Source organism: Toxotes jaculatrix, chromosome 10 (assembly GCF_017976425.1).
Source record: "Toxotes jaculatrix isolate fToxJac2 chromosome 10, fToxJac2.pri, whole genome shotgun sequence".
Classification (NCBI taxonomy): domain Eukaryota; kingdom Metazoa; phylum Chordata; class Actinopteri; family Toxotidae; genus Toxotes; species Toxotes jaculatrix.
The window spans coordinates 26,540,003-26,554,693 of record NC_054403.1 but is presented as its reverse complement, the minus strand read 5'-3'; the positions used below and the strand labels follow the sequence as shown (position 1 = coordinate 26,554,693).

The 14,691-nt window shown below is 44.7% G+C and overlaps 1 protein-coding gene across 1 annotated transcript; it reads right to left on the bottom strand.

Annotated features, from left to right (window-relative positions):
* Positions 1 to 3,871: 3,871 nt before the first annotated feature.
* g3bp1 (GTPase activating protein (SH3 domain) binding protein 1) lies at positions 3,872 to 13,011 on the bottom strand. The gene is made up of 12 exons (XM_041048623.1): positions 12,882 to 13,011; positions 9,998 to 10,114; positions 9,728 to 9,809; positions 8,782 to 8,955; positions 8,567 to 8,657; positions 8,003 to 8,096; positions 7,602 to 7,845; positions 7,272 to 7,376; positions 6,431 to 6,548; positions 5,668 to 5,793; positions 5,439 to 5,548; positions 3,872 to 5,107 (listed from the first exon to the last, which is right to left on the bottom strand). Exons 2-12 carry the CDS (start codon positions 10,090 to 10,092, stop codon positions 4,859 to 4,861), a joined length of 1,488 nt encoding a protein of 495 aa, XP_040904557.1. The 5' UTR covers positions 10,093 to 10,114; positions 12,882 to 13,011; the 3' UTR covers positions 3,872 to 4,858.
* Positions 13,012 to 14,691: the final 1,680 nt, after the last annotated feature.

Sequence of the window (14,691 nt, the reverse complement as noted above, 5' to 3'; positions counted from 1 at the left end):
CTCTGCTCATTTCTTACCTGCACTCCTTCCTGCACAGAGCTCCCTCAGCTTGCTGCTGCTGCTGCTGCAGTGTTTTGTTCTTTTTGTTGTTTTGCCAGGTTTTATTGGTTTGTCTTTTTTACTGCTCATTACTTGTGGTCCCACTCACCACAAAACAGCCGTTCTCTAGGAAATGCATTCAGGATCATAAAGTAAAAACAGTAAAGAAAAAAAAGAAAAGAAAAGAAAAGAAAAGAAATAGAAAAAAAACATCCTTGTAAGGCTGCAGACTGTGTGCTTGTTGTCACAATTTATACAGTTTTTATGAAGATAAAAAGCTGTATGAATTGTTTCATGTGGGGACAGGAGACAAACCTTTTTTTTACAAGGACAGTTACGTATCTGAGGAATCAATGTATGTCAGTACAATGTCTTCACAACAAAAAAATAATAATGTGAGGACTGTTTTGTGAGTGAAAAGTTCACACTTACAGAGAAAACGCATTGGATTTTAGGAGGACATTTTGTCCAGCCTTTACTCCTTCAAAGTTCATCTCAGTCTTGGTTAAAGGGTGAAGGATATTACCAGATTAAGTTAGAAGTTGGGATTATACATGCAGTCGCAGTTGTTCAGGGGAATTTTGGGGGGCTAGAGAATCAGTAATGTCAATGTGCGTCCTCACAAATGCAGAAATGCTAACACGAATGTGTGTGAACATACACTGGCCGTATGCTCGGGGTCTTGCTGCCAGCTGGACCAGAACATGCTGGAAGTCATGTTGGTCCACGAATACTAATGTGTCTGCTCACAGCAGGAGGGCCGCACTCTGGCTGAATACTGATGCAAACAAAACTATATAGTGCTCCACATGTTTGAATAAACTGGCCATGTGTTAACACAGGCAGTAAGTAGAAGGTCACGGGTTCAAATCCTGCAACACTGCGTCCAGTAAGTAGCACATGTCCTTGAGCCAGACATTGACCTGCCCCACCTGTTTACTAATGGGCTTTAAGAGCATCAGCTGCATGAGAAATTTTCTTTTTAAAAACCCTAAAATTCAGCAAATTTTCCAGACTCGGTCCAGAGAAATAACTTCGGTATAATTATTGGATTTTGTGACACATTAAAAAAATCTGCAGTTTGGTTAGTTTTATTTTGCAGCAGCCAGTTAATCTCCTGTTTCTTTCAGTACAAATTTAATGACGTTTGGAATAATTATCAGATGCAGTGTGTGTACACACACACACACACACACACACACACACATACTCCCATGACCTTAACACATACAACACCTGCAGCAAGCTCCAGGCTCTGTCCTCGCACAGCTCGGAGTTCATCCTGAGTTCAAGTGAAATCAGTGGTATCGAAACCAAAGTGCTGAGAGACATGTGAGAAGCTGAGCCCCCACAAACACACCTGAATTCATCTACAGATAAAAAAAAAAAAAAGAATATTATGTTAACAATGAATCCAATAACTAATATGAAAGTGGTTGATCACAGTGAAAAACTCACTGTGCACAGCAGACCGACAACACAGAGCCAGATATTTTTCCAGGAGTTGGTAGAGACAAAAAAAAGGAGTGTGAATAAAAACCGAAGGTGATAATATGTTAGAGACATTTGTCCGTCAGCTTCTTGTGGAGTTCTTTTGCCCCTCAGTGGCCAAAACAGTTGCTTGGGTTTAGCAAGAGTCAAACCCTGTGACTGTTTATCACACTTGTCTTTCAGGAGCCACATAATACAAACATTAAGCACCAGCTTCCACTGTAAACATCAACTCTTGCCCTAACTTATATTTTCAGCTGAAGCTCGGATTATCAGGATTATCAGGATCATGTATAGATGCAGGTTCTTCTTAAACATTTCCAAACTCCACTCATGGATCGAGATGGAATGGCCTGGCTGACTGTGTATTCATGCACTGTCCTGATTATTGGATGTGGATCTATCCCATGAAGCTCCTCTTAAACTCTCCTTTAAGGCCCATTAAGTCAAGGAAATCAGGAAATTAAGTGAGTCCTACATGAGCTGCAACGTGGCTGCGTTTACAACAGGGCTGAGCTCAGATTCATTATTCAGATTACACTATCGATGACCCACCTGCTGAGGGTGTTTTGCATTTATTAGACAGCTTGGTGTAGAAAGGGTAGAAGATGTGGTGTTATGATCTGCCCTTGGTTACTGCCTTGAATTCGTTTGGATTTTTGTTTAACTCCTTTCGGATGGTTTTGGACTTGGTTGAAATCTTTATGGACTATCTGAGGACTCTTGTTCTGGTTCTTGAGTTTTTGTTTCAGTATTTCTTGTTTTAGTTTGAAATCCTGTTACTTTTGTATCTGTTCCTGATTTGGTTTAGCATTTCCTGTTTTATTTTAAAGTAATATGCCTTGTGTATCAGTTCATAGTTCACTTCCTGTCTTTGTCTTCTTTCCCTCCATTTGATTGTGTGCCCCGCCTTAATTTGCATCACCTGCTGCCAGTTAACCCAGTGTAGATAAGGCTCCTTGCTTCCTGTTTCTTTGTCAGTTTGTCTGTGTTTTTATCTGCTGTCAGGCCCCAGAGTTTTCCTCCGTCCCTTTGTGGATGATAAGCCCTGAATTTATGCCCCACCTTCTGGTGTTTATTGCTGTCTTAAGGCAAAGTTCCCTCAGAGGGACAAAATGAAATGAAATCTTTTGTCAAAATTGAGTGTTTTCTGCACTTTGTACATGAAGCAGCACGAGCTCCTGGTGAGCAAGTCAAGTTTGATTTTTCAGCTTTGATAAAAGTGTGTGTGCTCTGCTCCTCAGAGCAACACGACTTCCTTCTGTAATCTGGCAGCTTCTACAGAAACACCATCACATTAAAACTGACCTCAGTGATTTATTTAAGCTTTTTTTCCCCTGTTTCAATCATTCAGGGGAAATCAGTCTTTTCTCTTGGCTGCCTCCACTGAGAGGTCAGAGGTCAATGTCAGCTACAGGACAGCGACCCCGCAGCTGGTCGACGTTCAGCTGCTGAATCTCAATGTGAGGAGAGTGAAGAGCCACTGAGAGGCAGAGACCTGTCTGATGTATAATGTATGTGACCCGGAGCACGGCTTGTACAAAGTGGAAGGGAACAAAAAGGAACGAGCTGGTAGAAAACACGAGGTGTAATTGAGTGAAAGTCATAAAAACACACGCGCTCAGACAGAATTTCATTCTGCTGTCAGGGTGTGTGTGGATGGACTACGTGCTGCTGTCTGAGCTTTATTAAGCACCTGAGATTTTACAGCTGAAAACCAGGTGTTTCCAGGTGTTTACCTGATGCTTGGTGCAGATGTGGACGTTATTTGAATAAATATTATTTATTTATCATCAGTGTCCTGATTGAATACTGAAAGCAACATTTTTTTAAAATGTCACTGGTGATTTGCCCCAAAAAATCAAACAAGAGGCAGTTGGACAGACTCCTGTCCTGCCGTGAAGTCTATGACAGGACAATGTGTGCTCAGGGTACACGTAGTTTCTAAGAATGAAACAGAAGCTTTAAATCTAATCAGATCATCCGCTCCATATGGAGGACCTGCATAACAATGTCCCATGATGCTTTTCTGCCCTCACCACGAATGGTACCTGCATAGCTACGCAGCCGACTAAACAATTTCCCATTGAAGGCTGTTGCAGTAACGGTTGCCATAGTAACAGAATGTCCGACTGAAACGAACAGCCGGCAGCAGCCCCGCCCCATTTATTAGCTGTATTTTTTAATATAAGGAGGTCCTGTGTGTGTCTGTCCTTAGGACTCCTCCTTTACTGCATTTGAGGCTCCACATGCACATCGTGGTTTGGTCAGATCCGAGGTCATCCGAGCCAAAATGAGATCTCACACACACAAAAAGCTTAAAATCAAAACAGACCAGAAGTTTAAAACAGTAAATCACTTTTTAATTTAGTTCTCTCATCGGCAGGTGAGCTCATTTTAAACATGATGACAAATGAAGTGCATCGGTAATAGAAGCCTAACAGGATTTGATAACATGGTTTGATACATGCTCCATTCAGACGTGTCCATGAATCCACATATTACAAGCCAACATCATTACTCAAATAAAACCACTACAGTTCAGCTCTTGACCTGATAGATAAAAAGATAAGACAGATCCATCGCTAGATACAACGGTGGCAGCAATACACAGGATTGCCCAAGCAGTAAAGTACACGTTCCTTTAAGAAACAGGGAGAGAGAACGCGAAAAAAACCTAACCTCTGGGTTTTTTAATCCCCAATTCAAGTAGTATTTACCCTTTTTTCATGTGTTTGCGTGTTTTGATTTGTTTCTCAATAAATTCAAGTTCAGCATGAAAAAACAAAAAAAAAATGACAAAAGTCCAGATAATACATGTGTTGGTGGAGGAGACAGAGGAGGAAGAGATGGAGGGGGTGGCGGGGAGTGACATTCTGGAGCAGCAGGTGAGAAAGAAGAAGAATCAGGTGGGGTGGGCTGGGTGGAGGGAGCCTGGGGAGGAAGAGGAGGCAGCCGTCTTCGTATGAGACAGATGTTGAGACTGGCCGCTGAATTCAGCAGGAGCTGGCGCGACTCGACGGTGAAAGCTCTCGACCAAACCTGCGTCAATTACTAACAAATCCCTTCCAAATACTGACGTACGATCACATTTAGGAGAAAGAATGAGGAGGAAAGGAGTCACATCAGGGTGTGCCAGTGTAGTAACCCGACGTTTGACTTCAAATTAACAATTCCAACCAATTTTTGCTCCTAGGTGCAATGTAATGAAGGGCTTTTGTTAAATTTTGGGTTTGTCCAATTGGTTCCTGCTGCAGTAAATCAATAACCACTCAAGTAAATTGAATCCAAACAGTAATGTAACTCAGGTTTGGGGCCCCCGGGGGTCTCACTGGCGCTGGGCAGAGTAACGCCCCTCGCTGGGCCCGGCGCCCCGTCCAGAGCCGAAGCTGGGCTTCTGTGCCATGCCTCCTCGGGCGGGGGGGCCTCGGGGTCCTCCTCCACCTCCTATTCGCTCTCTGGCACCGCCGGGACCTCCGGGGCCCCGGGGCCTCACATCCCGCCTGTCGCCCTCCCTGGCTGACCGGGTCTTCTTCTCCTCCACATTCAGACGGACGTCGCCTCTGAACTTGATGGGCTGAGGAGACGAGAAATAAGGATGAAAACTAATTACAGCTTAACCGAGTTTCTCTTTATTCCATTAAAGCCCAAACGGTCCCATCTGTGAAGTTAAAACTCAGATTTCAGTTCCTTCAGGTTTCAACTGAGCAAACTCAATATGCAGATCCACAAAACACCACCAGAGGAACACTGTAAGAACAATAAGGACCGAGTGGGGACTACAACACCGAGAAGCTAAGGGTGTTTTAAACAAGCAAAGAGTCTCTAAGCAAATAACTGGTGCTGCATCACAGGAAATAAACATTGAATAAAACCTGAAAGTGTGCTGCGCCTGAGAGGAGTCTTACCCTGTTGCTGAGGATCTTCTGTACAGGCTCAGAGTCGTCAAACACCACAAAGCCAAAGTTTGGCAGCTTTCCTCCGCTGTTGATCCTCAGCTCCAGCACTGTCCCGTACTCTGTGGAAAAGGAGGACACAAGCATTTCACTGAATGTCTTTTACCATCGTGGACAGTGAATTTCTATGACTGACAGGTGTTTTAAAGTCGCCGTCCACGTGCTATCAAATCCGACTTACGTTCAAAGAACTCCTTTAACTCGGTCTTGTCCACGTCATGAGGGACGTTGCCCACAAAGAGCTGGTGGGCGTCAGGGTACCTGACCACCCTGCGACCCTCCGACTCGCCCTGCTCACCTTCTCGTACTGAAACACAAATAATTAAACGGGTCAACACAAGTTATGTTCATTCATCTTGTGAGAATAAACACGACGTGGCTTTTCTACACCAGTGAAGTCCAGACACGCTGCAAGTGTATCTCTGGTCTTTTGTGGGGATTTCTGGTGTGACAGTGCAGGTTCATGTGTCAGGAAACTTACTTGTTCTTCCACAAACCCTTGAGTTAACGGTCATTTTTGAAATGCAGGTGTTGTAGTGAGTATAAATGTTAGAATACAGAGGAACTTCAAAGTAAACCTGGGAGCAAGCTTCAAACAAAAATACATTTGATGTGCTCTCAGGGGCACGACAGTGATACTGTGAGGGAAACGAAGTGTCTCTGTCCCCCGTGTGCTCAGGACGGACATTTTGTGCAGCTGTTTCCTTTCAGACCATGTTTGCACTTTACTTCTAAAGTTACAGAAGTTTTAAGGCTTAATGTTGACACGCCTGCAGTCATAGTGAGTGTACACACACACACGCACACACTTGCCTTCTGTGCCATATTCAACAGCACACATCAGATTTCATTATGTTTGGTTTATACTGGCGGTCTAATGCTGGTTTACCTGTCAAAACCAGTGCTGGTTACATTTGTATGAGTTTGTATGAGTGTGTGTGTACCTGGTCTGGGTCCTCTGTGGACAGGCGGAGGACCTCCAGGCCTCTGTTCCCTCGGCCTCTGGTCTCTCTGTGGTCTCTGTGTTGCTGTCTGGGTCTCTGACTTCACCTCTGCTCTGGGCTGAAAGAGTCAACACACTTTCGTAAGAAGAGAGAGTGGTGGGGAAAAAAGAGAGAGAGAGCAGGAAAAAAGTGTTTCCCCTGCTGAGATTTATCGTAACTTTGGGCCAATAAAGAAAGAACAACGAGTTTCAATATCATCATAAAGGTACAGCCAGCAGGGGCTGTTTGCGTCCTGTCCCGCTGCCTTCGTCCCAAACAAATCAAGTTCCCGAAGCCAGCTCTGCTTTCTCAGAGACGTGATACAACAGCATAAACTGAGGATATATGGAGTTTGTCCTCGCCGCCGTTGCCAAGTGCTTTCTCATGGGGGAACGCTGGGTCTCGGTAAATAATATAAAGAGTACGGTCTAGACCTGCTCGATATGAAAAGTGCCCTGAGATAACTTCTGTTATGATTTGGCGCTACATAAATAAAGCTGACCTGACTTACTGAGGTTGCTGAGGAGACTCAACTCACCCGAGTGTAACTGCGAGAGTACAAGTTCACCTACGGTCCTCTGCAGAGAGAGTTTATGGCCTTAACGTGGCTAAGTTAGCGAGTGTGCGTGTGTCAGAGTCGGTCAGCCCTGAAAGTGTCGGGTTAGTCCACAGACGATGAGATCAATAATTCAGAAAAATCCTGTCAGAGAAAATGATTCTGACGCTTCAACGATATAAGAATAAAAGAGGAACCGATAGAAAATGTAGTGTAAACGGGTTTTTCAGAGGATCTAGAACCTACCGGTGCTGTGGGAGTGGCTTTGACGACGTGTGGGGAGAGTCCTGAGACTGGGACGGCCCCACTGGGAGGGAGGTTCTTACTGGTGACCGATGCCCAGGAGAACGGCTGTGGAGAGAAGACACAAGTCGACACCAAAGAAAATTAGGGCTGATGGGTGCTGAAAGACAATGTGTCTCATTTTCAGGGTCCTTACAAAGGGAAAGACAACATTACACAGGTTTTCCATTTAAGCTGATTCATCTGTGTTGTCAAGTACGAACACATATTACCTCCACCTGTAAAAGTATTATGTGAACAAGTATCTGCAAAGAAGAACCAAACCAGACATACCCTGTTTTCTTCTGGGGCGGCGGGGGCAGGCTCGGCGGGCACAGAGGCAGGTTCTGTGGTTGGTGGTGCGACGGAGGGGCTTTTCTCTGTCTGGTCGTCGGCTGTGTGTGAGTCTGTTTGCGTCTCCAGCATCGTGTCCGACTTCAGCTCCACAACTGCAGCCTCGGACTCCTTCTCACCCTCCGGCTGTGGTTCGGGACTCGCCGCCGCTTCCTCCTCGTCGCCGGGAACCGCCGGCTCTGAACTACACGGGACAAATACAAGGCGGTTATTTAGGTGTTTCAGTTTTAGGAGAGCAGCTTCTTTTTGCGCGTTGGACGATGTATATTTATACATATATTTATGAGTCAAATCCCAATAAAGCAGTAAAAGCTTTGGGAACGTTGGGCCATGATTCATACCAGGAAGTCGGGTCGTAGAAGGGAGCAGACTCCTCCGGAGCGACGTCAGGGGAGGGGACCCTCTCCTCGATCTCCTCCACCTCATCTTCAGACTCTGAAAACACACAAACAAAAACATGTTCAGCAGTTTTTAAAAAAAAAAAAACCTTTTCCTGTTAAACACAATATCAAATCTGAATAAAATAGAAAAAGTAACTGGATCAATTCATATTTATCAAAAAAATGATGATGAAGCTTGGTTTGATCTTGGAACTTCATTTTTCTCTGTTCAGTTTTTATTATTATTCCCAGATATCTAACACTATCAGGTTCTTTACACCCCCCCAGCAGCTTCAACGTCCATAAATAAAAGACACAGCGGTTCAAAGAAAAACGATTAAAGTGCCGAAACAAGTTGAGCAAAGAATGAAAGAGAAGCTCGTCGCTGTAACTTCGCTTATCTTTGGCCAAATAATACCAAGATCAGAAGGATCGTTTCAATAGAGAAGATGAAAAGGCAACCAGGAGGAAAAAAAAACAGAAGAGGAATCTCAATTTAAATCAAAAAGATGGATGTTATCTCACCTTCTGGAGGCTCAGAATCGGAGTCGCCAAACACCTCGTCCTGGTAGCGAAACACATCATTGTGAACGTAGAATTTGTTGGCGACAGTACCCTGGAGGAAAAGGAAAAAGAACGTAAGACTTCACACTGCGTATCACGTTCTTTCTGCCAGAAAACCAACACATATGCATCAGATCTGATCCTGAAGATGTGCTGTTCCACAGAAGACTACAAACCTCAGGCGCCAGCACAAAGGTCTGCATGAACTTCCTCATGGGCTGCATGTTGTTGGACAGCTCGCCCATCACCTGCACCACCACACCCTCGTTCAGGGTGGCGTGGGCATCCACGTGCCTGATCTTAGTGTGACAATCCCGGAAACTCAGAGCCATCACCCTCTTATGGATCTCCTGCAAGACAAGAGAGAAGGGTGAATAAACATTATCCACCAGAACAAAGGCTGGAAGTCTTCCTCCTCATGTTCCTCCTGAACTAAACAAATCTTTACTTCATCTCCTTCTAACTTTCTAACACATCAAATGATTCTGACAGTCAAACTTTGCTGCTCAAGGTTTTTGGGGAATTGTTTTTTAATAAACCACTTACAACCTCAAGGGAAAAGCAAAAATTATAGCATCAGCCAGGTCTAAACTTTATCCTGCACAGCTATGAAAACAAACTGCATACCAGAGGTGATCGATACTTCCTTCAATTAATACAATTTTGCCATTTAAGGTTCATCTTTTATAGCGTACTATACAATAAGCCTCTGTAGGCAGAGCTGTGGCTCTTTGCTTTCCCTAAAAATAACTCCCTGCTCAGTCACTGATGCAGCTGACACAAACCTACTGATGTTAAAACACGAGCTTATTGTTCATCAGATATCATGATTAATAAAATATGGCAGAACCCTACTGCTTACATCCAGCTGGCCCTAAACGTTTGCGTTGAAAAAGACTTTTAGATTCAGGTGTCTCACCTGAGCTGCTCAGACTGAGTGAGAATGAATAAACAACCATCTTGAATGTCCTTAATGGACAAAAGAGCTCTAGAAAACAACTTTCCTTTCAGCCCAGCAGCCCCCCCCTCCACTCTGTGTTCGTATGTGGGAGTAAAGTGCGGCGCCTCTCGATGGAAACAACACTTTTAAAAGCTGTTATCTGCTGGATGAAGCCTACTTACAGATTGTCCATAAACGGCCTCTACTGGTTTGCCGTTGCTGTCCAGGCCACCGTGCACGTAGGAGGAGTTCTTTCCATAAAACCTGAGCAGAGAGACAAAAGGTTAATTTGTTCCACGGAGGACGGTTTAAACCGACAGCTGCTCACACACGCATGTTAACATCCTGTAAAACTACTGACGAAGATCAAAACAACTGCACCAAAGGCAACAGAATTACACCAGACTCACAGCCGAGTTTCATCTCATGACAGTTAACAGGGATGGTCGTACCTGTGCAGGTAGTCAGGGGCCTGGTTCAGGAGTGTGTAGTACTGTCGGACAAACTCTCGCCCGACCAGCTGGGCACTTGGCTTCTCCATCACCATTTCTTTGGTCAACTGGAAATCTCTGCGAAGAACAAGAGGCCCCGCAACAATTAGTCATTCACACTATGGATGCAACACTCGGGACTACCACAGGAGAAAACTACCAGTGGATTGTGGGACGCCTTTTAGTGTCTTTGCTGTTACATGCAATGCTAAGAAAAATCTTTGCCTCTTCACATCACACATGCATCAGTTTGCTTTTCACAGAGCTCTTCTTCATTTCTGAGAATTTACATTCCTGTGATGATGACTCATCCGGCCGTCCTGATTGGAGAGCAGCAGTCAGGCACAGTCCGGTGAACAATAAAGACGTGTAAATCAGGTTAGGTAAACATCGCCTCAGGTTTCACAACAGAATACAATATCCGAATCTCGTCACATGGGCTCATTTTATCATTTGCTTTTCTGACCGTGTTGAAACGCCGGCAGCATGAAATGTGTTTGATCTGTAAAACTGACTTTTCTCTGACGAGAGTTTACTGCCCCATCTGGGTGCACCGACATGAACGCAGCCTGCCCAGGGCACGGAAAATAAATTCAGACTTTGCTGTTTTCATACCGAGTGGATAAAAATGTGAAATTGCACAGTCATTCCAACAACACTTATTCCTTTACTGCCTTTTTCCTTTTTACAACTGAATATCTAGAAATCCTACACAGTCATTTTCTATGGAGGAGGACACGAACAGGACGTACCACCCCGTGGTTTTTGCTGAGTGTGTGTATGATTTGGCCTTCAAGCATTTACTGCAATATCCAAGACATTATCAACTCCAGCTAATGTGGATCTTTAAACAAAGGCTGTTGAATTCAGGCTGTGGGTGGCCGTTCTGTCCTCATTACCAACCTCTGCAGCTGGTGACCATCCTGCTCTGCTGGTTTTCCCATTTTAAGTTAATGTCACTGATGAAGCTGACTGGTAAAACGTCTGAAGTGTGAAAAGACTACCGTTTGGGATTATACCACATCACAGCTGACCATTTTCAAATCACAGTGTGTTTCTGTCCAAGCATTTATCAGTATCCATTTCAGTCCAGTGTGATATTTCAGTATGCTGAGAACAACCAGCTGTGGTCATCTGTGACAAAGAACATCACGTCTCAGGTTAAATTCTGGTTGAAGTTATGTTATAGCTGCATGTTATACAGTTGCAGGCACTGATTTGTGTAGTTCGTTCATCAGATGTGTGCGACATTCACAAGCCAGAAAACTGGGGGGGGGGGGGGGGGGGGGGGGGGGGGAACAGACATACATTTCAGATGTGTGTTCTCACATGCATGCCTACACAACATACCAGGAAGAATGGTTTACAGTGGAGCTCACTTTGAGCGCTGTAGCATGCTTCAACAGAGCCACATTCTTAACCGTTTCCTGTACATTTTTATTTAGTAAACGAGGCCTGGTGGTTAGGCTGGAGGGGAGTATGAGGGTTCAGTCGCAGATTTGGTGCTGCGGTGAGTATTTCCTGCAGCAGGGCTGTGAATGCAGGACTCACAGTGGAGAACAGTTAATAGTTTTTGTACCACAACGGATATTACACACAGAAAACATTTTTAATCTGGTTATTGACAGGAAAACTACAGAATATCACCAGCCTCAGCCTTTAAACTCGACAGCACAAAGATTAAAACGGTCAACGCTGGTGCTGAGTGCAGGCGATTAGTGGTAAAGAAGCTAAAACATGCAAACACACTGGTCATTCAGCAACAACCAGGGGAGCGAGTGCTTTCTTTTAATGGACTGCCTACCACACCTGTCCGCACAACCTGGAGCCACCCATTGTTCTGACGCGCTCTTTGCAACCAACACACACGCAGATCCATCATCACCTGATCCAATCAGGTGTAGTAACCTAACGAGCACAACGTGTGCTGGGCCTGATCAAATGTTTCAAATGACCATCGGGGGGATTTGACTTGAATAAGTCCAAGCTTAGGTGAAGACTAAATGCACTGCAGCCATACCGGAAGGCAGCCTGTGCAAAAAGTGCGAGCATGGCATGCGGACAAAGGCCACGCCGTGCCCGCAGTGACGGTGCCATCCACGCTATAGGACCGGCCTACACGCGCTCATAGCCAGTCATGGCGGCGGGACTGTGGGGCGGCTCACCGGCGGTTTCCAGATATAACCTGAGCTCAAATAGCAACCTGGCTGGCCCACGACGGAGCTAAACCGCGACAGCTGGGCGAGCACAAGGCCCCCAAACTAGGGCAGATACTGGCTGTAGCTCGGTTTCAGTAGCAGCCCCGACACGTGCCCCGGCCGGTACCCAGCCACACTTTAACGTTCCTGCCGAGCTCAATAAATCCGTAAGCTAGTTCAAAACTAATTAGAAAAAAACATAAAGCAGACATGTAAAAATATCAAGGCGGTGATATAAAAACTAAAACCGGTGAGAAATGCGGCAAAGAAAGACAGGAAGGAAAGGAGTCACGACTGAATGAGCTAGAAGTGGGCTACCGGGAGACGGTAGCTATTTCCTGAAAGCCCAAAGTGAAACAAGGCAGTAATGGCGGTGGTTTTATCTCGAAAGTACAACATAATAACCTTTATTACACGGCTTGCTGTTAATTTAAAACACATTAAACCCAGACGTGCTCTTAAAATTGAACCATTTAGGTATAACAACCGCGCTAATGCCAAAGGTTGCTAACAGCACTCACTCTCCACACCAGGATGTAGACGGAGCCTCGAAGATCGACCCAGTTAATCAAACGAAAGCGATCAGAGGCACAAATTAAAACTTTCGATCGTACATTGGTGAAAGTTAATCAGGGTAAACAACTTACCAGTGGGTCAATTATCAAAAAAATAAGTCGTTGATTTAGAAACAAGTGATTTCTTTGAATCACCTCAGCGGTTGCCAGAAACACTAGCGGCTTCACAACGTGCTGGAGAGCTCGATTACCGGTCTCAGCGCTGCAACCGAGCTTGGCGTCCCGCCCCTTACGCGACCTCTAGCCAATAAAATCCGTGCTTTGTGACTCTTCCACCAATCGTGTGGCGCTACCGGATGGGCCCTATTTTACAGCCAATCCAGATGGCCTGTGTCTACAAGAACACCAATCACATCACAGCAATGTTAGAAGGGGCGTTTGGTTCACGAGCTGGAATCTACCGGTTGCATTTTAGTGAGCAGTGAGTGGTGCACCAGAGCGTCTTCCCCACTTGGGGGCGACAAAACTGTATTTGGGCCCTAGTGTGAACTGATTTAAATGGAGCAAATGACTCATCACATTATGGAGTTTATTCCTAAATACCTTAAAGAGGGTCTGAGGCCGAGCTATGCATACCGCGCCCTTTAGGAGGTTAATCCAGGCAATGTCAAACTACAAGGTCAAAAATTAACTTTAAAGCTCAGAAGCATAGCATAGTAAATGTACTGGAAGATAACAACCTACATTCTTAAAAAAACAATAGGTGAAATTACCTTAAACCTTCTGATACACAATGAATATAGGGCATTTGGGGGCCCCTGAGAGCTGGGACCGGAACTTCCCACATGTTGTTGCCCTCTACAGCTGTGAAAGGTCCACAGCAGAAGCCTGCTGTTGTTGACTATTTAAAATGTGATGGGTAATTGTTTGATTTGCATGAAACAACACATACTCATGCTGTGAAATGTGTTACCTCCTGTCCACTGTTGTTTTTTTTTTTATTGAATTTCATTGGCACAGTCAGCGAGCAGGTGCAGCCCAACAAGCCAGTCTGCATTTCTCAGTATCAGAGAGTCTCCAACCAGCATTATGTGTGAAAATCTTCCACTGTTAAACCGTGCCAGGACACCGGTGTATGTCTGAGCCTGAGGTTCATTTTGTTGAGGAGACAAAAATCAGCTCACTTTAACTTCCAGGAGAACGACTTCTATTGAAAGAACCATATTTAATTACAGTACCATACCCTCCGCTCCTCCTCTCTCTCAGCCACAGCTTCAGAGTGAAGCAGGAAATTGGGAGCATTTTTTTTTTTTTTTTTCTGCTGTGGCTGAGAGGAGGGACTCCAGGCTTTGTGGACGAGGCTCAACTGTTGTTTCGCATTCTTCACTCTGGAGTCTGGATGAACGGGTGGGGATGGTAACAGGGTGCTCAGGCTCTCCCTCTCCTGTCTCCCAGGGGACCATGAGCAGCTTAGTGCACAGACAGACCCTGAACATATAACAAGTCAAGTGGAATGTAGAGACTGAAAGCCACAGGGAGGAGATTTAGTTTAACACTGAACAGAAAAGGCACAAATGATTCAGCCATATATGGAGATTTCATTAAATAAATTCTACTATTCTCTACAACAAATATTGTGTGTATATGTTGAAAGCATTGGAACACACTGTTCACTGTACAATGTTTATGATCCTTAAACCTTCTTCATGTGGAAGATTTCCAATCAAGATGTGTCTTTTTCTGTGTTTGACCAACTTCAAGCCACTAAGCTTTATAACTCAGTCCATGCACATTTGCACACTGTGCTAAATTCCATGTTTTCCAAGCAGCTTCAGATGTAGATCACTGCATTGGAAACACGCATTAAAAACTCTGTTTTCACATTGATTAACTGTATCACACTTTTCATCGTAGTTTTAGGTTTGTTTTAGAGACCCTGCCT